A 26,251-nucleotide genomic window follows, 5' to 3' on the forward strand; every position below is an offset into this window, starting at 1 on the left:
AATTAAATTGCAGGGAGGGAGGGGAACATAGTGTCCTCTATCATATTCTTTTCCTTTAATTAGAGTGTGTTCTAATCAGCAAATTGACAGCAATATTTAAGTAGAGACAGAGGTTTATTAAAATCTCCAGTGAATACTACAGACCATCATGAAAATATCTAGTTAATTGATGTGGACATATTTAATCAACTTTTCCTTAAAAAGCTCTTCGGATAGTCAGTTAAAAGGTTCTGAAGAGCAGTGATCTTCCTGTGCTTGAACTGACCAAAACTTAGGTTGTCACTGCAACTGGACCAGCACAACTCACAATGGGATTTGGCCTTTCATCTTCACACCTTGCATGCTGTGTATTTAATTTTTATTAAGAAATGGCATAGTACAAAAAATATATGTAAATGACCATGTGATGAGGTTTTTTATATATATATAGACACTCACAGGGTAAACTGTCTGGCTCGCAGCACCGTTAGCATTGTGCTACAGTATAGTAGCTGTCCCTGGAGAGCTCTGTGGTAGGAGTCTATGTAATTGCCATTGTTCTGCAGACATTGGAAGAAACCCTCCAGTCCCAAGGTCCAGCACTTCTAAAATGCACTGAACTCTGTCCCACTTTATAGAGCCTGGTTTGTTCTGTTTAACACTGTGATTAGCCCAGGATATGCACAGCTCTTCTGCTTCAGGGGATAAGTGCTTCTGCAAGAAATTCTTTCATGCAGATGAATGTTTCTTTTATCAAGAGCTGGCTCTCAAGTGTCTTATACTTCCTTGGAAAAAAGTTAGGCTTTTCATTGTGCATGTTGAGGACTTTGAAGAAATCTACCTTTTTTTCCTCCCAGCTATACTTCTGCTATCATCTTCGGACATGGAGATGCAACTGTAATACATACAAGTTATTCAAGAGGATTGTAGATTATTGGGGCAGTATTCTAACTGCTGAAGTGTATGATACATAGTGTGCCCCAAATATGAATATTTACAGACGTGGGATGTGCTGTGAACAAATCATTCTTTTACCTGTGCTGCACTTTCCCAGATGTGACATTACAGTCATAAATCTACTTCAGTTTGCTTTTGCCCTTGAATTTCAGCTTAAATTTTGAATGTAAATCTGCTTGCAGGAACCCCTGGCACCTTCATTTTCCTTACTATTTTTTTCCATGCATCTCATATCTTTTGATGTACTTGCAGCATTTTACTTTTCTTCCTGATTTTCTTGAAGGAGGTTACCTCTGAGCTTGACTCGTTTTCCCTTATTGTCCTTGGAGTTCCCCTGTACAGACAGGATATGCTGTTGCCATATTGTTTTCCTTTTGTTCTCCTCTGCTCTGTGTGACTGATAGCAGTGATGTGGGAGTGAGTAGGATGCTGGCTCCATCACCAATGTCCAGCTTGCTTGGTAATGGAATATTTTTAGATATATGTAAGGGAGGAGGCTTGGAGGAGGTTGATTATCTCAAGCTACTACTTAGCTTTAGCATCCTAAGTGTAGTTTCTGTCACGTGCATCTGTATTGCAGCTCTTCAGTCGGTTTGTTGGTCAGATCTTCATGTTTCTGTGAATATCAGCCTATCTGTGCTGTGAACCAGAATGTAAATAGTGGTGTCACTAGAGGAGCAGTTAAACTATAATACATAAATCAAGGCAGTCTGGTAAACTCTGGAGAGCTGACCCCTGTACAGCTCTCAGCAGGTTATGTGAAACTGTTGTCATGCATCTAATGATTGGAGCTGTGCTGGCAGAAGCAAAACCATCCCCCTTTTCAGAGAGCCCTCTGAAAGTTCCCCTACTTCCCCTGTATTTAGAACTACACCATAAATAGCTTTTTTAGTTTTTGCTGTCTGTTATACTTTACAAACTTGATCTTACTTCTTTAGAAAGTTTAACTTCAGACATTGGCTTTATAAATGAACTGTTTTGTTCTTGGTTTCTGTTTCACTGCAAAGCATTAATTACTGAGAGTTTTGCTACTTGGTCCAGGTTTCCAAACATTTTTGGGATGGTGTGATTTGAGACTATGATATATCTAAAATAGTATGGTACTACTTCATAATTCACTGTGATGTATCTAAATATGGTTAGCTTTGTACAGTTTCATAATTCTTTCATGAATTTATTACTCTGTTCCCTTAGTAGTAACCTTATTTTTTGTGGCACTATCTTTTGCAGAATAATTATGCAAATAACTAATTAAATTAAATCTTTCAAGCTGGGGGTAGAACAGGAATACAAATTATAGATGATAAAATAAAAATTTAAGTGCAAATAATGCATGCATGGTACAATGAAGATGAGATGCCAGTAAAGCATCAACAAGAATATTTAAAGGTATTTCCTTATAAAAGAGATCAGTTAAGTGAAAGTAATGTATAGGCTTATTTAGAAAACTGTGTGCACGTATTCATTGCTTGAAGCCACTTAAAAGTAAGAAATCCAGAACAGCATGAGAAGTGGTGAGAAAACATGGTTTAATGTAACAGGCAAAGGAACAGTATTCTTCAAGTGGTGAGTGTTGTTCAGTGCTTAAGCATGTAATACATATGTTGTAACTAAGAAAAATGTATGAGATTACTGGGCAATATTTTGCATAGTTCTCATGCAAAAGTAAGAGCATAGTTTAATCTTCCCCTAGAGTGTGCAGAAGAAATGCACGGAACAGACCGATTCTTCAGTTCACTACTTAAAAATAAACAGGTAAATAAGGGAGGAGAAGCTGATGTCTTAACTGGAGACCACCAGAGCTGTGATGACTGTGTGACTGACTAAATTACATGTGTTACTGTAGTGGAATGATGGGAAATGTAATCATATTCCTTAGTACACTCCTTAAATAACTATATAGACCTTTAATGAGACAAAGAAATGAGTTGCTAATCATCTGATTGGCACAGGTGTCACAACAGAGATGTATCTTACAGCACTCAATGTAGTTCCATAGCGCTTGGAGAGGGATGCAAACTGCTTGTGAAGGTCAGGCTTCCTGGCATTCTTCTTCCTTCTCCAGACTCGTGACTGTTCCTGCAAACCTCTGAGTTCCAAAACCTAAATTCCTTAACTTTCTTTTCATGATTACTTGGATTCTGTTGCCCTCAAGGCTAGCGCAAAATCCCACTGATCTTAAAAGGTGCAAAGCCACTCTCCTGTGTGTTTTGGACTGTCACATATGAAGTCTTGAGTAGCCAGGCAATGTGTGAAACATTACTATAATGTATTTTACAGCCCGGATGTTTCTAATCCTATTCTGCAGTCAGATGTGCAACCTTCAGAGCTATGATGCAAACCAGCACTTTACTTGCTGATTAGACTGCATTGGAAGATAGCCTTGATGCTTCCCCCTCAGAGAATGCTCCCTTCTATATGCACTTTACAGTCTGAACTTTGACCGGCCCACTAATTTACGAAACTGAACTCTGCATCTTAGTTGAAAGTGCTTTGAGATGGGGAAGAGCCTGTGCTATTGGCTGTAGTCTAACCCTTCTTGGGATAATTAAAAGGTTTTGGATGGCAGCAGTGGAGCAGAACAAACTGCAGCAAAATGGCTTGGTCCATGCTCAAGGGCTTTTTCTAAAGAACGCATTCAAAAGCATTGGCTTTAAATGCTGCCTTGCAAGATACTTGTCATTGTAGCAACTGTAAATAATAAATGCAGTTATGTCAGGTAACTGGGTAAGATTGATGTTAAGCAAGTTTAATTTTCTTTCTAAACTGTGATTTATCCTGTGTCAGTTTTCTGTGATGTGAACTTACTATATTCAAAGTCTTTGCCAGGGGGGGAGAAACCTACCTGTTCATTGTCGTTCTCATACACCTAATTCAATCTGAATCTGGAAAAACAAAGCCCATTAAAAAAAAAAAGTAATTCTAAGAGCAGAGGTTCTTCATTGTTAATTATCACTTTTATTAAAACTGGGAATGAAGCTGTGACAAGATGATGCCCATGGGAAATATATAATATGGGGGGAAAATCCACCTGTGTTGAGAAAAATCACTGTAACCCTACTTGATAGCAGAGGCTTTTAGCTTTGTCTCTGCTGTTCAGGTTCTGGAAGCAGTTACTGTCAGTGCCACAAGGGCAGGGGTCACATCTCCTCTTGCTTGTGGCAGAAATCCAGTAAGCAAGAAACAGCCACTGTAAAGCACGTCTGTCTTCTGGCAATTGTGGTATTTAACAGCTGCTTTTGGCTGCTCTTCACTGCCATCAATTATGTGTATTTGCTGATGAGAAGAGTGCTCACCTCTGAGTGTGGGTTCCACGGGAAGTGCTCAGCTGCATGTGGGGCTCAGCTCAGGGTGGCTGCATGGACTGGTGGAGTGGCATTTTCCCTGTTTGGAGTATAATTGAAACATCAGGTTTGATATTTTTGTGCACAGTTTCAGGTTGTACATAGCCTCATCCCAGTCCCTCCTGGATCTGTTCTTCACATTACATCCCCTTATTCAGTGTTCCTTATTTCAGACTTGAAATACCCTCTTGTGCTGTTTCTTCTTTTAACTTTTCACTCCCTTGCCCCTACTTTTCTTTTCCTCACAGCATGTGTCCTCCTCAGCTTTCATTGTCTGTTTAAAAAGTAGGTCAACTAGGAAAGTCCTGCAACCTTTTCCTGTCTCCCCTCCTAGTGCAGCTGAGGTTATTAAGCAGTTGCTAGGATTTCATTCAGCCTAAACAACAGCACTGAAAAGAGAGCAATTTCGGTGCTGGAGAACTTCCTTGGGTCAGTCCTGAGAGCAGCCATTGCACTTCTGCAAGTCTGATTAGGGATCTGTGATCTTAGAGGAGGCTGCTGGTTTTGGTTTTGCTGGTCTGGTTCACGCAACTATGTTGGTTTAAGAATAAATATCTAGAGAAATAGGTGAAAACCGATTAAACAGAAGGGAAAAGTGCAATAGAGCCTGTCTGAATTCCTGTCAATGATATTTAATAGTTATGATGCTTTCATTAATGATATATTGCCTCAACTGTATACTACCCAATTTCAGACAGTGCGTGTAAACTGTGGTTTGAGTTAGTCCTTCAAGTTGCTGGTCTTCGCACAATTTGTAGCTTGATATGAGACTTGCTTTAACTTTGACCTGTGTGTGCATCAGTACACTCACCAGCTTTTGTCATCATGAGGTCCAGAGTAAAGCAAAGCTCAGCAGCTGTGATAACTTCAAGGTAGGATGTGCTTGTCTGTACCTCCACCTGGCCTGGAAAAAGTCAGTAATGATGTATTGGATTTCTGGAGTCTTTCAGAGATATTCCTGCATTTTTTCAAAGTTGGTGATGTGAATTGTGCTAATAGGCTCACAGAAGGCTGGGAATTGCTAGCTCAAGACAGTTCTCTTAAGGGGAGAAATGTCAGGGGTCCTTCTGCTTCTCTGTATAAATTGTCCATGGGTCCTTAGAGCCAACAACACCTTACCACTGCCAGCAAGCCAGGAGACATGAATGGAACAAAGATAGTAGCTCCTTCACATGAATCGGAAGGAGTGAATGAAGGGGGAAACTATTGATGGAATTATAGCTGGCTTTGTTGTTATAGCAGAACAATTTACATGTCAGCACAAGGGTTCATCTGCTGGTTACTTCCCTGCCCTCACACAGCGAGGAAATGCCAGACTGAGGACCTGAGCTCCTTATTCCCAGCTCCCTGTGCAGCACTAAGAGAAAAACATCCAAATTTCTGTGTTATCCAAACCAACTAATGAGACATTTGTGGTTCATCTATCATTATACAGAATGTATCTCTAGTGACAAAAATAATAACTGGTAATTAGCCAGGACTTTCAGAAACACTCCTAGCTGGTGAATAACTGCTGGGAAACCCAAGTGTGATATGAAGTCAAATTAATTTGCAGGGTCAGAGTGGAATTGTAGTGGTGCAAATGGGAAGGGACCTGAGTTCATTGTCACTGAATGGTTGTTAGTTTAATTGGAGATTGCTCATACTTTAGATGGGGCCTCTAAACCAGCAATTCCTTAAATATCAGATTTGCTAATTTAGTTGTAGCATTTTTTCTGAAATTGTAGTCAGGAGTTATCAATCAATGGTTTTCTCTCCACAAAATTTGCAGATGGCACAAATTACTTAGGGCTAGTCAGATCCAGAGATACCTGAAAAACACCGAAGGGGCTTAACCACCTGTGGTGAATGGGGCAGATGAATGACTGTTGGCCGAGGCAAGCTGATAAAAAGCCTCAGTTTAAGCAGTTAATATCATTGCTTGGGACTAGGTAAGTTAAAATCACTTGTGAGAAAGGCCTAGTTTTCATTTTGGTTTGTTTAGCTTAAAATCAAAACAGCAATAAACCTGCTAACTTTATACATGCACAAAAGAAATCATATTGGATAAATATGTATGGAACAGTAATTTCATACTTTTGATGCTGTAGCCACCTGCAGTACTCTGAATGATCTCATTATGCCATTTCTGAAATACAACAAGTGGAAGGGCTTCCGAGATCTGCAATGAAAATAGATTTATGGACAGTAGCCATGTGAGAAGACTGTTCAGGATTAAGTATCAGAAGATCCATAAACAGAGATGTTCTAGAGATATCTGAAATAATGAACTGTACAAGAAGAATCAATCAGATGTTCCTGTTTATTCTTTATCACAACACAAGAGCAAAGGAATATTCAATCAAAATGACAAAAATTTAATATTTAGGGTTTTATACCAGGCTAATCATAGAATACCACTGTGGTTTCCTTAAAGGTGAGGGTAATGAGAACATGTCGTGCTGCATTTGTTTTAAAACAAAGTGAGGAGACAGATTCTTCTCGTTGAAGGTGTAAATGTGTTTCTAATAGTGTGGTCACTGGGAGAAGCTTCTGCCGTGGGGAATATTACACTCTATTTTGCTGTGATTTATGCACCTTCACATGATGTGTTTTTCCCCCCACACCCAATTGTAAGAGCTGGTTATAGATTACATAAATCATTGATATGATTCATCATAGTGATTCTTTTATTACCAGAAAATCCTTTTCATTACATGTTGTTTTGATTGATCTTTACAAAGTTCCTACTTAATGTTCCCAGAGGGTGCACATTGTGCATACCCAACACAAACCCTTTTCACAGTTGAGGCATTCAACCCCTTTTGCCACATGCGAGAACACTAGGCATTAGCAAGAACATCTATCTCTATTATCAAGACATCTGATATTTTAAACATTTGGTTTATTACATTTCTCTTCTAGAATTTGGCAAAAATAAAGCTTACTGCTTCACTGGTGATCTTAACCTTGTCTATATATAACTACAAAAATGGTCTTCCAGTTGCTGTTCTACAAAATCTGTTGTTCAGTGGCTATGGTAGAAAACCAGGCACTCTAGTTCGTGCTATTTGTTTTACATGTGATTCTAGTTAAAATCATTTAGTCCCTTGAGCTACCCTCTCTGAGGATAACAATATGTATTTTGCAGCAGATTTACAAATGTTTGGGAAGCACTGATCCAAAAGCTGCTGCAGATCTGCAGAATGGTTTTTAGGCTGTAGAGTATTTATTCTGTAGAAATAAAAAATTTTGAATCCCACTATTTATTTGGCAGTGGTTTGGGTTTTTTCTCCTTGCTCCAGGAGTGACTCAAATTAATATTGACTCAGATTAATATTGCTGCCTCTTGTTAATAGTTGAACCTCTATTCCTATGCAGATTTCTGTTGGAGAACCTGAGTAGCCTTTCTTTGGTTTAAATCACAGAACCAGTTTCTTTCATTAGCTCAGTACTACAGTAAAGAATGAGTGTTGCTGTAACTAATAGGCCAAGATGGGAGGTAAGCTTTTGAAGAAAGATGCCATCTTTTCCTTAAATTAGTTGTTTACATTGGGGAAACCACAGATGAGTATTTGGGTCCATAGGATTTGCCTCCCATAACGCATCTGTAGCCAACTCTAGTCAGTCACTCCTGGTGACTGGAATGTTGAAATAGCAGCAGAAAGCTGATTTGTCTTAACTAATTGTACTCCATAATGGCAGGTCAGTATGTGGCTTCCAAGCAAGGTGGTTGGATGGATAGAGGGGACCCAGTGCTCTGCCTGTCAGGCAATGTCCATAAAAAGTTAGCACAACATGACACCAACACGTCCCTAATGTAAGGAACCCTGGTTCTCGGGGCAGTAACAAGCAAGTGAAGAAAGAACTGAATGACTCTTGTAGGAAATAAAGGGAGAAGCAGCAGCATCCAGGAAGAAATGCTGGTTTCAAGGTGATCCCAAACCAGCCTGATGGTCTTGTATGGAAAAATTCTCCTTCAACATTCCCTCCAAGACTGTTTAAGAACTCATTCAGCCTCACAAAAATCATGATTTGGCTTTGACAGCATTAGATACACTGTCCGTTGGATTGCAAGCTTCTGGCGTGCATGAGCTCTTCATGCAGCAAGGGCTTTAGGGACTGAAACCAGCTGTTCTGTTTCAGTTGCTTATATCAGGAACACCTAAAGAATCAAAAATGTTACACTTGGCATAAAGTTCAGTAACACAAACAATCGAACTACCAGTTTTTCATGCCCTTCCCCATGCCTCTTGCTAAGCTGCTGCTGCAGGGCTTTAGAAGATGCAGAGATGGGAGAACTGTAAGAACTGCAAGGCATAGCTGTAGGAAGCCAGGCTTTTTGAGTTTCATTGCTCATCGTATCATCTTTTTTTTTTTGTTTGTTTCACTTTTTTTGTGGTAATTAGTAGAGATTCAGGAGGTTCATACATTGCTGGGAAGAAATTTTGTGATTAGACGTACCTGCAAATAAATAATGTGCCTGGGAATGAGTGGGTGGGTAAGGTGGGCTTTTTCATTCTGTGTGCTCTTTAAGATCCATTAACTTAAGGGTCTGAGAAAAGAGTGCAAAGTCTACCAGGCAGCCAGTAAATCTGTCAAACATCTCTTCTATAGACAGGAATGAATTTGGTTATTTTTGTAGTCAGTATGCCTGGCCAAACTTGATGTGGTAGGTTTTTTTGGTGGTAGTAGTGTTTGGAAACAGGACATGATAAATCAAGGTGTTATCTAAATGTTTTAAGGTCTGTTTCTCTTTTGAATTTAGAGCTGCCAGTCAGAGAGGGACCTGGGGGTGTTGATTGACAGCCGGCTGAACATGAGCCAGCAGTGTGCCCAGGTGGCCAAGAAGGCCAGTGGCTTCCTGGCCTGTATCAGAAATAGTGTGGCCAGCAGGGACAGGGAAGTGATCTTGCCCCTGTACTCGGCACTGGTGAGGCTGCACCTCGATTACTGTGTTCAGTTTTGGGCCCCTCACTCCAAAAAGGACATTGAATTACTCAAGCATGTCCAGAGAAGGGCAGCGCTGCTGGTGCAGGGTCTGGAGCACATGTCGTACGAGGAGCAGCTGAGGGAACTGGGGTAGGAGGCTGAGGGGAGAACTAATTGCCCTCTACAGCTACCTGAAAGGAGGGTGCAGAGAGCTGGGGATGAGCCTCTTTAACCAAGTAATGAGTGATAAGACAAGAGGGAATGGCCTCAAGTTGTGCCAGGGAAGGTTTAGACTGAATATTAGGAAGCATTTCTTTCCAGAAGGGGTTGTTGGGTGTTGGAATGGGCTGCCCAGGGAGGTGGTGGAGTCCCCATCCTTGGAGGTGTTTAAGAGTCGGGTCAACATAGTGCTGAGGGATCTGGTGTAGTTGGAAACTGCCAATGCTAGGTTAAAGGTTGGACTAGATGATCTTCAAGGTCCTTTCCAACCTAGACAATTCTGTCATTCTGTGAATTCTCCCCTCCTTGTCTGGGAGAGATGTGACAGTGCAGTGATTTCAGTTCCATGATAGTTTTTAAAGCTGAATGTGTTCATCTGGGAAATATGAACCAGAATGTGGCATCATAGCCTGTCATACAGCCAGAGCAATGAAAACCTAATGTGGCAGATGCTACAGAGTACCAACTAAAAATCCTTTGGTCTAAAGTACTAATCAGTAGAGGTGGCTTTCATATCATGCCACTGAGCTCTGGATAGGTAGATGCCAATGACAGAGAACGCTCATGAATAACACATTTACAAGTATGATCTCTTCCTTGGCCACCTGCATACATAAACAAAGCTCAAATTCAATTAAAGTGTTCATTACTTGTTGACTTGATCGCTCAAGTATGTATGAGTACTCTGTGCTTCCAACCTGTCCTCAATATGAACATCTCTAAGCAATTCAAGTGCATTACTTAGTTAATGTGATATGCAAAATCCCTTTGAGGGTCTGCACCTGATGTTATTGTTCAGCAGTAGTTTAAGGCAGAGACAGCTTCAGAAGATGTTGTGGGAGCAGCGTGGTGGGGTGAAAGCCAGCCTGCCCTGCTCATTCGGGACTGTGGGGAAAGGCAGCTACTGCTTGCCTGGACTGGGGGAAAGGTGTGGGGAAAATTACAGCCTCTTGAGACCTGTAAAATAAAAGACACTGGCTACCTCTGTTCTCCTGAACATCCCACATGGGGCATACCAGCATCTTCCACTAATAGCATGCTTGAAAAATCCAGATTTTACTGGTGTTGCAATCTTGCATCTGCCATCTGATAAAACACTCAACCTGCCAAGTGTTTACTCATCTGTGGTGATAATGGAGAAATACATAATTGACTTAACTTGAGAGCAACCCGCAGTGCTACCCCATGCCAGTAGCCTGGTGAAATACTGCAAAGATGAGCAAATGTAAAGTGCATCTGTCTGTCTTCCTTAGCTGCCTGCAGAGGATGCTTGTTCAGGCCAGCGCTGGTCCACACTGATGTCTGGGTCTGTGTTAAATGCCAGCAAAATGCGCTCTTTGCTGTCCAGCAGCTAACCCAGAGGAACAGAGTTTAGAGCTGTTCCTTACAAAGCGTTGCTCTGTAGGTCCTGGCTCTATACGGGTGTACACATGTATGTGGGAAGTGTGTTTATGTATAGCCGGGGGCGGGGGGGGGATTAAGGAACCTTTCCTTTCCTTTCTTCCCCTACAATGTGCCATATTCTCTCATGCAGTACAGAAGAGGCATTGACAAAACCATCTGCATTGGCAGAATTACTGAGAAAATACCAAGCGCAAAAGTTGACCAGTATCAGATATTTAAAAAAATAATAATTGTGTGAGAAATTGCTGAGGTTAGCAGCACAGTGCTAAGTTGTTCAGGGGCATAGTAAACTCTTGAGAGAATTTCCCTGAAGTGAAAGAAAATAAAACCATAGAATATGGTTAAACGCAGAAATTGCTTGCATATTTAAAAAAAAAAAAAAGCAAGGGAGAGTGGGGAAGAGGAGAACTAGAAATAGGGGGAGAGGTTGAGAAACAGAGGGAGTGTGAGAAGGGGGGGGGGGGGGGGGGGGGAGAGAGAGAGAAATGTGCTGTACACTTAGCTGAGCAGCCGGAAGAAAAGCTTCAAACAGGATTTCTCAGCTTTAGATGTCTGCCAGTTGTTTGCAGGCACACCAGTAGGTATCTGTGTGGTGCCTTAAAGGATGTGGACTAAAGGCGAGTCGGAGGGACTCCAGACTTTAGGGATTGTGGTGGTGGTGTGCTCCTCTCTGAAACTTTTGCACTACCTCGGGCTAATTGACTTGTCAGATGGTAAGAGACCTTCCAAGTTTTCCAGCTCCTCTTTACCTTTGTTTAAATTTGTGTCAGTAAAGCCACTGTAGGTAGCAGATAGGCTGTGGGAAGGAGAGCGTTGTCTGTCAGTGCACTGATTCTCAATATTGTCTTCATCTTTATTAAGAATCATACAGGCTGCAAAGAGGGAATTATGCTTTATGCTTTTTTGAGGATGTTTGTTTGTTTTTGGTATATTACCATAGCCAGAGAGAATCCGAAGCTGTGCTATTTTGCCTTGTGTGTTATTTTATCAAATTTTCTTATTTTTTCTTATTGTTAATTCTTTTTCTCTCTTGAAAATAAATTAGTACCAACATGGAAAAAAGAAAATCTCTCTTGGGATAATAGAAGCACCACTGATAATTAAGTGCATGATTTCTTATGGCTACCTAAAACAATTCTGTTGTGACATTTGCAGATTAAAGACATGATGGAATGGATGTGGATAAAACAAAACTTCTCTGTATTTGCTATTCCAGACACTTCAGCAAAGTAACTAGAAGCAAAATAACCTAGGGAGAAATATTTCTGGTTTCACCTATTGAAGTGGAAGATTTGGTCTCTCTCTTCATCTTACCAATGTAATGAACTCTTTTTTTTTTTTTTTTTTTTTTTTCTTAAAGGTTTTCCTGGCTGAGTAAAGCATATGTGTTTTAACAATTAAGCGAGCTTTGGGGATCATATTATCTATTTATAAAGGGATGTAAGTATCACTGAATTTTGAAAGAGAATAACTTCTTGATGAAGCAAATGAGGCATTTTTTTTCAAAACAGGGGACCCCCAAGTCACTGGCTTCAATCACTAACTGTGCAAAGTTTATCTAGCAAAGGAAATAGCCATGATAAAATACTAGCATAAACACCTACATTACTTTATTCAGATATTATCTTTAAAATATGAGTTAGCTAAGGGTGATCAAAGATTGAATAAAACTGGAGGAAATTTATATATTACATTTGTTTTACTGGATAATGTTAAAAGCAAGAAAAGCAGATGGAATTTAAGCTTGCTACTGTAAAATCAGTGCTGTCACATAATCCTAGAAATCCTCTTCCAGGATTAGGAACAAATATGAAAAATGGCCTAAATAAATGAGTTATTTTATTTAGACCAAGAGAAATGTAAATTGGCATGTACTTGTCATTACGTGAATGTTGATATTCCTTATTACAAAATTAATATACCATGGGAGCTTTTAGTTTACTCCTAGAATGTCACTGGAGTTCAATTATATAATTAGAAATAAATGAAGATCTCTGACAATGACAACTGTTTTCAAAGAATGGCAACAGAAGTGCTCACCTTAAAAATAAGCTGTCAAGTCAAATGCTGAGGCAATTGCATTGCTACTTGTTTAACGGCAAGAACATTTTTATACCTTCTTTCCAGACCTCATTACTGTAATTCCATTGTCCGCTCTTTTCAAAGCAATTGCTTTCCTCAGAAGAGTCTCCCCAGTGTTTCCCCAGCAAAGTCAAATATGTGGCAGGTGAGAAAGTTGTCTGTTCAAAGATTAAATGAGCAGAAATGAATAAATAGTCCCAGCTTGTATTCACTGAACTGCAGTTTGTTTGTGGTCATCGGTCGACAATCACTCAATCCATACAAGTGTAGAAGGGTATAGCATTTTCTTTTAACTCTTTGTAAGGGAACACTGTCAGAATTACTGATACACATAGTTCCCGAGTGCTGATGGATTACCTGGCAGCATATAGGAGCATGATACTATAAACCTTTTTCGCTTTGGATAATTTTTCTTGGAATTCTTTCTTTCTGGGTGCAGAATAGTTCACTTGGAGACCAAGATAAAATTATTTGGTACTCATTAATTATATGAGCTTGTGGTTTTTTTCCTTCTGACTATACCTGTGCTAAGAATTACTTATATGTGTAAATAGTAACATTAATGTAATGTAGGTGGTCATTAATGCAGTGCAATGCAGATTTCAATCACTTAGAAATTTTTAAAGGTGGCATTAAACTGTTTTCTTTGATATGCCAGGTGACAGCAATGGGAAAGGTACAGTGGGTGCTTATATTGCAACATAAGTAACATCTTTATATTCACTAGAAACGATCACTCTTTTTATAAATAAACATCTAGAAATTCCATGTGCTTTCTTATGGTGGTGTGAAATAACACTAAAATAAGACACTGAATTTGGCTATATTATATGCTTTTTAGAACTAGAATTATTCTCTCTTCTGTAGGTGGAACAGGCTTACTTAGTGTTCCTTTGTCCTCTTTAAAGAAAAAAAACAAAAAACAAACCACCAAAACCCGAGTGCTGATTCTTCATTAGTCTAACATAAGAAGCAATAATTATGGAGAGGGAAATAGCGTAGACAGTAATTTGGAAAATATGAAGTTTCAGAATTTGTTGCAGCTGAATTCATGTTTGCTCAGTTCTACCTTCTTTGTTAGTTATGTTCCAGAGGTGAGGTCCTGTTCTTGCTATTAGTTCATTCCGGTTGATTGGAAACAACCAAAACCAGAGACATCAGTGGCAGTTTTAATCTCCAAGCACAACCTAAAACTATTGAGCGTTTTTTTAATAAAATATTAAGCCAATAGGAAAGAATCTTTTTTCCTGATATCTTTTATTCCACCTGAACTACAGGTGGAGCAAGTCTATATGAAATAATCCCCTAAAACTCAGCCAAACTGAAGAACTCCAGTAAGATCAGACCTTTGCCAGTTGCACTGTTTGTCTTTTCTGAATGCTTCATTAAAATGTTCCTATTTGCTTAAAAAAAACAAGGCGGGGGGGGGGAGTGGGGGAGGGTAGTGTCTAGATATAGTTAAGAGACAAAATTTGCTTAACTAAAATGAAAAGGTTTGCAAAGCATGGGGCAGTTTTTTGTGACCCTAATAGATGTAGAACCATTGATGACTTGTTGCTTTATGGTTTTCTCACTGTTCTATCTTTTTGGGGTTTTGTGTTTGTTGGCCGTGTCCTTGCTGCAATTCTGTGCTTTGACAGAGAGCTGCTGCAGCCTCATTGGGTTAGTTCCCAGCTCCCAAGAGCTACACTCGACCACATCCAAAAGGGTGGGCTAAGAGTTGAAGATCAGTTTTTTCTTTAGCGCAACAATGCATCCACAAACAGTTACATATGTATTACACATAATTTGGGGAAAGATCTGGTGAAACCTTGTGTTAATTATGGTTGGAGACCAAAAACCTTCTCTGTAAACTGAGAGTAAATTCTGGCTGTACATTTGTTTTATGAGTTTGGCTTTAACTCAACTTCTTTGCAGAACATCCATCCAGCCTCTAGGTAGCCTTGAAACATACATAAGTCATAGCTCTTCAAATTAGAGGGATCCAGAGGAAATGAATTGTGGTTTTGGACTAGTTCAGTATTGATTCAGTAATACCTATGGCAGGGGACAAAGCTCTGAAAATAAGTAAAGTAAAACATCCCATCAAGTATATTGTCAGGGATTTAGCTTTTTAATTCAGGAAAGCATGCTTTCCTTAGTTGTAGTCACTTATTTTATGATAGAAGATTTAGAAACAGGTGCTCAAATATTTTTCTTGATTGAATAAATAAATATACAAATCAGCTATCTCAGACGCTTCAGAGGTGGTTGCTGTGTCTACATAATTCAACAGTATGTCAAAAATATACCACGGACTGGTAGATTTCAGTTGCCACAAATACTTTTAATATGATCGCCAATGGAGATGGGCTCTTAAAGCCAGTTCCCTGTATCTTCACTAGAATAAGTGCTTCCAAGTCTTCCTCAGTGCTCCTGTTTTCATGTGGTGTGTCCAGTACATGGTGTTACATGAGGAGAGGAGATAGACATTTACTGTTATATCAAATAACCCTTACGGTAATCCAGACCTCAGACCTAGAGGCTTCTTCCTCATAGTGCCTTTACTTGACAGCAGCTGAGTTCAAAACAAAACCAGCTGAATCCTGAAGCAGGAACCCTGCCGAAGTTTAGATCTGAAGTAACCACAAAGAGGTAAGATTTATAATTTGGTAATTGATCACCTCGAATTGTATTGTTATCGCCTGTGGTACTGTGGCAGGTGCTGGGGCTGGGAATAGCCAAAGACAAATCATACCTGATACTGATTTGATTCATAAGGTGCTGTGTGGTTTTAAGTAATAGGATGTAAAGGTTAAAGCCTCTGAAGAGGGGAGATCAGTTCTGCATGAGGGGCAGACCAGGGTTGCTGCTCTGGCTCCCAGAGCCCAGCTCTACAAAGATATTTATTGCCCAGGTGCTACAGATACTAGCCAACCTGTAGTGAAATGTGTATTCTGGCTTGTTCTCATAATTTGATAAACTATTGATTAATCCAAATGTGGAATAGGGATATTCTTAGATAAAAGCTCTTGTGAGAGCATGTTCTTTCCTCTAGCTTCACATGGGAACTTCAAACCCACTTAGAGGGAAGGAGGGGAGAGGTGTGAGCAGACTAAAAACTGGAATCGCTTGCTTTTCCAGGGTATCCCCTGTGAAGGTGCTCAGCTATGAGGCAGTAGGTACCAAAAGTGCTGATTTCAGCCCATTAATACTTCATGGTACAGAGACTGTATTATAGCTGAACCAGCACATTTCTTTACACCTTTCCCAGTGATTTCTTTTCAATTATTCCAGCCTTTGTACAGATTTTTCTTCATCCAAGGCAGAAACCATGTGTTCTCTTTCTGCCATTGCAGCCTGTTCAGAGACAGAGCCGGTGTGAACCTCTGCCATCAGCCGGGGGTAACCTCAGCCGTGACATGGTGCGGGCAGCCTGCGGGCAGGGTGCTGGCCTGGGAGGCACTTTGGAAGCGCCTCAGTAGTGTCAGTGCTGGTAGAGGTTGGAGCACTACACAAATACAAAGGTCCAGTTCCTTTCCCTGCTATGCTAATTCCTCCGCTTGTTATATTCATGCAATTATTTTTACCTCATAGGGAAGATAAGGATAACTATTATTCATACTCTTCAAAGGGCTCAAATGAGAGGTGTTATAAAAATGCAATCTATAATTACAGTACATCTTCTCTGAAGCATGGGGTAGCAGGCACCTGAGCCTGTGCACTGCATCCTCCAGTCCTCCGTTACTCTTGCTGCAGGATCCTGTTTCTGTTGGTTTCCTTGATGCAGCTTCTCTGTTCAATTTTCTTTGTTTCTCAAGTTTTTCTGCACAGTGTTCTAGTATGGCCCTTCCTTACCTTGACTTCAGTCATGCTCACTCAGATGAGGTGAGAAGTACAATGCAAATGAAACAATTTTACCTTTAAATACAAGGGACTGAAAAATAAAATGTTTGTGAAAGTTCCTGAAAACAGCTTCTATTCTTTCATGTACCTGCCTTTCTGGCAGGGACCTATACAACTTTGAAAGTTAAGGCTCCTTAATATTTTAAGGAAAACAATTATTAGCCTTAAGGATTGCTCAATTGCACTTCTGAAAACCCCAGTCAGTTGTATAATAGAACATAATATGTTGCAATATACCACTGAAGTGATAATATTCTCATACCTCCTCAGGTGAATTTAGCTTTGTTCTGGCCCTGCTGTTATGATTTAACTTCTGTATTTTAAGGACTGCTCTTTGCAAGGAAAGGTGGAAGCTTTGTGCATGGTTCAGTATGAACTCTGATAGAAATATGCATAGTTTGATCTGGGACAGAGATTTTGATGTTGTTATTCTGTGATAAACTTGCTTCTTGCTTTTATATATGTGGTCATCTGCATACAAGGTGCTACACTTCTTTCCAGTCATACATGAAGTAATCTTACAGGTATCAGTAGTTTTGCTATGAGGAATTTTTTGACAAGGCCATCCTGGATCATTGCCCATCTGTATGAAGAGTACAGAGGGTGCAGTAGCCTTCTGCCCTTCTCTCTGAGCCCCATCCACTTCCATGTCTTGCAGCAGTGTGAATTTGAATGCTTTTAGCCCTCAAGCTGTGCATAAACTGTGGTGGTGTACGTAAGTAGGCCCATGTCTTCATGACTCTGTGCATAATTATTTTTTTTTTCCTGTTCATGAGAGTGTAGGAAACTGAATCAATTTGGTAGATCAACATTTTGGGCTGTGGTTCTTACTGCAACTATCAAATCCCAGCATCTCCACTAGATATCAGGTTTTTAATGGAATATTGGTCTGAGTGAGTTTATGCAATTATTTACTGTTCAGCTGGAAACGGTGAGACCCTGGCTCTGAGATATGGCAGTAAAAAGATATTTTAAAAAACCCAAACAACAAACCTGTGGTGGATTATCTATTTCAGAACCTCTCTTTTTGGCCAGGGATGTGTCATGGTAACATTGTGTTCCTATGTCCCTGTTTGCATAGGTGTAGCACACTTTCAAATACTCAGCTCATTCAGACACATTGGTAACTTGCAACACAAAGTCTTATGGTACAATGGGAAGCAATCAGAAGAGAAATGTCTAAAATATTGTTACTGCTTAGTCTTAATACTTCTGAGCATGAGGATATATTCCTTGCTTCATGAGGATATATTCGTGTCCTTATGGTAAAACAATGTTGCATAATCTATACCCATGAGGGGACAGAACAAAGGTTGTGCAGCCAAAAGTAACTCGGGGGTTCCTGGGTTTTGATATCTTGTCTGTGCTCCCCTTACATAGGGTTTTGTCCATGTAGATCTTGGGAAGTGCATTATATGCATTTATAACCCATTTCTGTTGAGCTTTTTTGAAACTATTCCAACTAATTATTACAGGTTTCCTGTAATGAAATCTCTAAATTTTCTTGCAGCACTTTCAGCTTTCAGGGTTTCCTCTCTCATGCAATTAGTCCCTAGACTTCATTATACAGTCCGTTGCAGAAGCTCCTGAAGGTTGGTGGCCTTGATACAGCCTGAGCTGTTAGTTCCCAATTGGGGATGAAGTGAATTTTGTTTGCTGTGCACCATCTTCTCATTTCTGAGGCCTTGTGGCATTTGCTAGTGCTTAAGAAGTCTCTCTAGATTAGCTCCTGACAGCTCCTTCTGATATTCTGTGGCTTTTCTCTCAGCTTCACCTCTGCTAAGGAGTGGGAGAGCTTTTGACATTGTGGATTAATTGCAGTCATTCCACTCCCCGAGGAACTCAAATTGAGTTGTTCATGCCATTGCTGTCTTAACACTGGAGCTTTTAGTGTCCAGCTTTCTTTCAGACAGGCAATTCAAACCTTTTAACTAGAAGAGGTTTGTTTTAGCAGTAGAGATTCTGCCTCAGCCCTCTGAATCTATGAAGTGATTCAGTTAGTAGCTGTAATTACACATGGCTCTGTGTTTACCAGAGCATATTGCACTACTCTGATGTTCATACTTTGATGTTTATTGTAGTTGCTCGACTGCTAACCTTTCTATTGAAACAGTAATTTCTTACCTATTTACTTCATGTTGTAGTAGAGCTTTCCATGTTTCACAGCTCTCAGTCCTGTGTCCCCTTGTGTCTGTGTAAAACTGCCTCATGTGTTTGTACATGTGCATACCGATACACTGCAGCTACTGTTTTGCCTCCTTTTGCACTCTTTGCAGGGTCTTATCCCCCCAGCACCTTTGCAGTGTGATCAGAGTTGTGGAGTGCTCAAACCCAGTATCCATGGGACAGCAGGGCACAGCCCTTCAAGGAGCAAAGCTCTGTTGACTGGCTCTGTTCATCTGAAATGCCTCCCTGTCTCTTGCACTTCGTCATGATGATGTCCCTCTGCTTTTTATCAAAAGGTTCTAAATGTCACTGCTTTACAGAGCCTCTGACCAGACCTGAAGGTCTGCTCTTTTAGTCTCTCTGCCCTGGGGCAATCCCATCCTCCCAGTTTAGTACTAAAACCTACTCTTTTTGCTTACTTGAATTTCTGTGTTCAAGCAATAGTAACATAAACTATGTATCTAAAAAAGGTAACGTCAAAGTTGCTAGCAGGTCATCTTTCCCATGTAGACTTTCTTGAACATTTACTTTGTCTTCAGCATGTAGTGTGGTCCAGAGACTTCCCTGTAAGTGTTTAGTGTCTCTTTGCTTACTTTTGATTAGTGCCTTCCTATTTAAGCAATCAGGAGCTTGTTTTTATTTGATTATTTATTATTAAGAGGTAGAATTAATACCCTACCCCTTTTCTAGCTCTGTTAATGCTCACGTTATCTGTCTGTCACTCTAGAGGGGTCAGTTAGGCACTCGGAAGTGGAAAATGGCAGATTACCACATCTCCTAAACCATACCAGCAGATCCTGATCTTTATTAAAAATATTATTAAAGCTATTGTCAAAAATGGTAACATTTCTACGGACGGAACATATTTTTCCAATTCCCAAGTGACAGTATTGCATTTTTCTATCTTTTCTAAAGGGGAAGGGAGAGTGAAACAATGAACTGCAGTACTGATCTTGAATTAGACTAGCAGCTTCTTCCTTCTGTACTAATTTATGCAAAGAATTGGTTAGAAAACAGTTAACATTTTGCAGCAATTCAGTAAAAACATCTTTCTTCAGGGATATTCAATAATGCTGAAACTTTGAAACTTACATGGTTGTTATCTAATTAATTCCTTGAGTGAGACATAACAATTAATTCAATTACTTAAAAGCATTTACTCTCCAAATTGAAGCATCAGTAGGTACAATTCAAGCACCCCATAACTTGCACAGGCATAAAACTGAAAGTCTTTTGAGGCATTACACTCACCTGGTCAGAGCCAAAGCTGTAGTTTTTAACTGTTGTTTTGTGGAAAAGAGCTCTTTATGGGAAAAGTGTGTAAATGCTTCCTAAAATTATAGGAAAGTAGATGTGGAAGGTGAAGAGGTCTTTTATTCCATCCTCCTGTCTCAAAGCAGGGTTGTATCTGTCTGTCAGTATGGCAAACTCATTACAAGTGTTATTTTGTCTTCACCAATGACATGGAGAACAGATGATTTCTTTTATCTTTGTGCAAGCCTTGTAAGGTGTATTATGTTCTTTCAGGTTCCTCTTCACTAGTCTAAATAACTCTTAATTTTTTTGGTCTTTCTTTGTTCGTTATGTGATTTAGTCTCTGATCATTTTCATTGCTCTTACCTGAAGTATTTGTTGTTAATGCAAATCTTTCTTGGAGCTGTGACCTAACTGCCACTGAGCACAGCAGAGGGATGATTTCACGTGGCTGGCAAAGTGTATTCCTGTTTGTACTTCTTGTGAAGTGCTTATTGTCTTTGCAGCAACATAAGACCAGTCATTTATGTTCAGCTTCTGAGTACCGTAATGTGCAGATACAGCCTGGCCAGCTGTATTTGTGTAGTTTATTCTGTTGTTGAACTTGTAGCCCTTTGCATTTGTCTTTACTGAATTCTGTCTAGATACCTTCAGGCCTTTGCTCAAATTTGTGAAGATCTCCCTCAGTCCTTTCCAATGTGATGATACCTGTTCTGCTTGATCCTCCACCTTGGTAATAAATACACTGACCATGACTAGACCCAAGAAGGACCTCAGTGGAGTCACGCTTGATGCCTCCTGTTGTTTTGGTGCTGAACCACTGAGACCTGCCCCCTGAACAGCTATCCAGCCAGTTCCCATGTACCTCATGGCAGTTTCACAGACCATTCTTTTCCCCAGCTTCCAGATGAGAATATGTGAGACAGGGCCAAAAAATATTACTCAGGTGAAGATGTAATGTGTTCTCTGTTTCTCTCCTTTGCACAAGGATGTGCTATATCAATTCAGTTTTGTTCTATTGCAGTTTTAACAGTAACCCATGCTTGTAAGCATACATCACTGTTTGTTTGTTCCAAGATTTCCCAAGAACTGAAGTGAAAGGTGAAAAAATCATATGGTCCTGTAATCCTTCCCTCTCCTTCAGCTGTTTGTCCCTTCAGGACAAAACAGAAGATCCTGCCTTCGGTCTCCCAGTTTCCTGAAGGCAGGCAAAACACAGTCCTGGGAAGGTAGGAATGAAGACAGGAGGGGAATATGGTGGGAGACATCCCACACAGCCCTGTGTTTTGGATTGTCTTTTAGAGACTCTGGTGGAGATGCTGTTCTCCCCCTTCTCTTTCTGTGCACTGCAAAGAGTTGGTGTCACCCTTGCCACAGGCATCGCATGGCAGTGCAGAAACAGCTGGTCCAGACCCCCTAGTTTGTGTTGTTTACAGTGAGATACTAATACTGTATAAGCAATGCAAAAGCAGGGGGTGCTAGCTCACTCTGTTTTCTTTGGTCAGTGCCCCCCCGGCCCCACCCCAGGTCAGGTTCTTTAATTGCTGGTATAGCTCTTAAAGAACTGCATCACTCTGTGGCTTCTTAATTCTGGTCTGTGTGGTTTTGATGTGGGACTCTGGGTGTCAACACTGTTCATCTAGAATTACTGACAGACAATTTTAGGACAAGTGTAATACCAAGAAGATGGAAAATGCTCTTCCTCCTCTTTCATGTGACAAAAATACACCACCTGTGCTTTGCAACTCCTACCTGAGTAATCAACTATGTTAGCATTCAGTCTGAGAACAATAACATTTTGTTGGACTGTTGCAGAGGTGTAATTTAGTCAGTCATCCCTTAGGATGTATTCTGTGTTCATGTTTCCCCTTCAGCTTTAACAGTTCTGATTGAATAGATATGGATTTTATTTTTAGTCTGTTTGTAAAATAGTCATTCCATTTGCAGCACGGCAAGGCTTCCTCTTCAGAAAGCGTTTCAGCGTCACCAGACCCTTCTTCAACAGAAAGCATTGCAGAAAAAAAGTAGCATTTGCATAATACTTACCTGTGGCAGTATAGAGGCTAAGAAATGCTATTTTAATTTTCAGTCATATTCTGGTGAAGAGGTGCATCAGGGTGTAGTGGTGAAAGATGTAGGAGAAATAAGACTGTGTAGAAAAATGGAGCAACAACAATCTCCTTTAGAAAGCACAAACCACTTGTTCTAATAAATCAACACATGTGCCAACAGAAAGCCCAAGGACAGTAGACTTCATGTAAGTGTTCTAGAGGAGTGAGCATGACTGAAAGTATAGAAGTGCCGTCCATGCAATTCAGCAGCAGATGGCCAAGAGAAGAAAGGGATGTGTTTTCAGTGGGATAGAGAGAGTGCTGCAGGGGGAGATAAAAAGTAAACTACTCTGTGAAGTAGAAGTGCTTATTGTGCTTTATGAGTTGGTGTTTAAAGAACTTGGGTGTTGAGCTTAGAAGTTTGTTAATGGTTTGAAAAGTGCAGATCTTTGTGATAGTGATGAATCAGCTAGATAACTGTCTTAATTAGTTATTTTACTAAGCATAACTTCAAAGGGGACTGCTTGAGCCTCTTTTAAAAAACATGGTAGGCATGCAAAAAGAATATACCAATATACCACAGCAAAACTTTTAACATATCACACACCATAATTCCATGATTTCTGTGCTTCTGTTAATTCCCTATGTATATAAAAATGCAATAGTACATGAGTTTTGTACCTATTTACATATCTTCCCTTCCATCTTGCCTCTCTCCCTTCGGACTCCTTCCCTAAATCCATTGCTCTGTCTGCTGGGTAGAAGGATGTTAGAAGACATTAATATTCTGTAGGCTATTTTAAAATAAATTGAAGTGCATAAAACTTGATGGGTATGTTCAGGGTTTTTGTTTTGTTTCTTTTTTTTTTTTTTCAAGATAAAATACACAGATGATAAGCTGCTCCAGCATATTTCTAAAGAGGAGAGTTTATGCTTTACCTGTTTTCTAGAGCTGCAAGAGAGACTGTGGACTGTAACATACTGCATCAAATCCAGCTTGCAAAATAGCAAGCTCCAGGTAGCCTCTCCACTTCAGAAACACAGCACACATGAGGCAAGATTTGATGCCATGTGATGCGCTTGTACGTGTGGATCCACATCATATCAAATCGCTGTGGGGGTCAACGCAGTCAGTGTGGAGAAGGGTGAAGATTTTGGTGCATGTAGTGCCTGCAAAGCAGATGCTTGTTTTAAGGAAAAGCTAGTGTGGGTTAAGAAAAATAAATGCACAGCATTTTCTAAACTGCAATGGCAGCATCATTAAAGATTAGTTTGTCCTTGTGCAAAGCTTATTTCTGAGAGGCTGACAAAGCTATTCTTAATTTATAACCTGTGGAAGTGTTGGCTACGGAAGTCAGAGATTCCCCAATGCTACTGCACCAGGTGTCAGGCTGCTTGGCAGATGTTATAGTCTCTGACTGAGAATATTAACCTCTCCTAACATCCTTCTGCCCAGCAGATTAAAGTGATGGATTTAAGGAGTCTGAAGGGGGACAGGCAAAATGGAAAGGAAGATACGTAAATAGTACGTACTATTGCATTTTTATATACGTGGGGAATTAACAAGCACAGAAATCATGGAATTATGGTGTGTGATATGTTAAAAGTTCAAATTGGGTATACTTGATGAGCCTGGTCTTCTGTTCTTCCACTGTTTATTCTCTCTTCCCTTTCAAGACCTTTATCAAGACCTATGTGTTTTGGGATGGAAGAGCAATTGGATGATGGGGGATTCAGGCAGGACTGTGCATCAGTCCCGTGCAGGTCACTTTGTTTAGCAGGGAGAGTGTTTTAAAAACAATGTTATCAAAAAAACCCAACCTCTTGAAAGTTAACGTGGAGTTTTTAAGTATAATCTGGAGGGATTTCATTTTTGCAGGAAGATTATTTTTTTTCTTTCAAATATATCACAGCAGCAAAGTTGCATAGTGTCAACAGATGTGAAGGAACCAGTCTAACCTCTAACTGTCCTTATTTACTAATCCTCAGAGGGATAGACACAATCTTCTGTGAAGCACATCTTTGCCGATAAATTTAATTAAAATGTATCGGCAAGTTAGAGACACAAGTTGGAGCTGTTTTAAATGAAAAGCTAAGTCTGGATGCCAAGAGGTTTCATTTCCTTGCAATGAGAGCTTGTTACATTACAGGGAGTTAGAATGGATGTCTGAGTTTTGAACTGCACCTGAGTGCAGCCATCCTTTGACTGCAGAAGATGATGGAGTGATGGACCGTTGCTGGAGCGGCTGGAGAGCACTAGTGGAAGGGCAGGCTTTCTAGGGAAGCCATCTTATGACACTAAATCTGTCTAAATATCGTCTTGTAAAACTCCTTTGGGCAGACTTGGCTTTGGAGAAGACTTCAGAATATTTCTGAAGGGGTTGAAATGTCAGCTGGTATTGTTTGAAGGAATTCAGATATCTGTGGATCTTTCCAGCTCCCTCAGCTACTTCAGATGCCTTCAGGTTTTGTGACTCGTAGACCCTGGTAGGGTGATGTCACTTTTCCTTTCAGTTGGGCAATTGCCTTAGAAGCTTCTGTAACAATACACTGATCTTATTATGGTGTGGTTTGGAGGTAACTTAGTGCATGTACTGATGGTACAATATTGTGTTCTGTCTGCTTTAATATATCTGATGTGGTCACTTCCTCCTGCACAGCAGGCGTTGGAGTATGTGCTGGGTTTGTGTGGTGGGGTTTCTTGGTAGCAGAGCACAGAGTAGCACAAGAATTCTGTCACTGAGGGAATACTAGAATAGTTCTTATCAAATCTAGAGATCCAAACAAACTAGCAGAAGATAGCTGCTCCAGCTACCTTCCTTCTAACCACCTACCTTCTAATGGGACATATGACTTGAAATGTTATCTGATAGGTGAAATTCAGGGTGAGGCTTGAAAAGGTCTAGGTGGGTTTTAGTCCTGCCTGGCCACTGTCCTGCTGGGTGACTTGGCATGAAGTCACTCCCATCAGTAAGGTCTGGGTAATGGAGACAAACTCTAATGCAACTTTTTTGCCTGATAAAGGTGTTCAGGGAATTAGTTGTCTGAAGCCAGAATGGAGCTTACTTTAATTTTCTTCTCGTCCTATTCTGTAAGTACAATACTATGATAATGACTATCAGTTTGAATATTTTATTTGTCTCCAGTTAAGTTTTCTCAGAGCACTATTTACATGCCTATTTCTTTCCCTTGCATCAACAGTTTTTCAGAAGCAACAGTAAAAAATAAAAAGGATCGTATCTGTGCAAGGCCTGCAATGTATAATAGTTTTCAGACAGAAGCTCTTAAATTCTGTTGGTGTCAGAAATGTTTTTACATTTATACTGAGCTGCAAGACGATAATCCAGGCTTTTCTCCTGGAGTTGAAACATAATAGAGTTGGGGGGAGGCATGGCAGCTATGCAGATTGGGTATATGCACCACAAAAGGAGCTAGTGTTTGGCTGCAGGTTACTGTATAAATGATGGAAAATTTTAGTATGTTCTCTAGCAGGGTGTGATGATGTTAATATAAACTACTTGTGGCCAAGCATACGTATCTGTTCTTCCAGACCCCTCCCCCATTTTTATCTGCTTTTGCTGAAAAATCATTATCTCCACAACTCTGTAATAGTGTAAATAATTTATATATACCAATTAGCTGTCTGGAAGATGCCGAAAGACATTCATTTCACCAACCCTGAAATTGTGACTTCTTCAGAATTAAATCAAAGCACTCTTGCAGTATTAACACCATTATAACTTTCTAAGATAATTAATAGTGTGTAAAATGGATTCTGTCTGCATTTGTGGACTACAGGACCACTTTGAAATGCAGAGTGCACACAGAGGCTTCATCCCTCTTGAATACCACATGCCCTCTCCATTCAGGTCCAGAAGTGGTGAGAGCAGTGATCAACCCTGCACCCTGAGAAGAGGAGGCTCCAGAGTTGGAGTTCCAGCTTGTCATTTTGTTGCCTTTCAGACAATGATAGGAATCACAGTGTTGCTTTATAAGTGT

At 40.2% G+C, this 26,251-nt stretch overlaps 1 protein-coding gene across 3 annotated transcripts in view; it reads left to right on the forward strand.

The window, feature by feature from the left end:
* Positions 1-26,251, forward strand: part of KCNIP1 (potassium voltage-gated channel interacting protein 1) — a 134,317-nt gene that overhangs the window by 57,829 nt on the left and 50,237 nt on the right. The window contains exon 1 of one of the 3 annotated variants that reach the window (XM_074838645.1): positions 11,350-11,527. The exons of the other annotated variants lie outside the window; for them this stretch is intronic. Coding sequence (XP_074694746.1) covers positions 11,419-11,527 — 109 coding nt within the window. The 5' untranslated portion in view covers positions 11,350-11,418. Of the gene's footprint in view, positions 1-11,349; positions 11,528-26,251 lie in introns of those variants that run through there. 3 annotated transcript variants of the gene reach the window in all.

This window comes from Strix aluco, chromosome 13 (genome assembly GCF_031877795.1).
Source record: "Strix aluco isolate bStrAlu1 chromosome 13, bStrAlu1.hap1, whole genome shotgun sequence".
Classification (NCBI taxonomy): domain Eukaryota; kingdom Metazoa; phylum Chordata; class Aves; order Strigiformes; family Strigidae; genus Strix; species Strix aluco.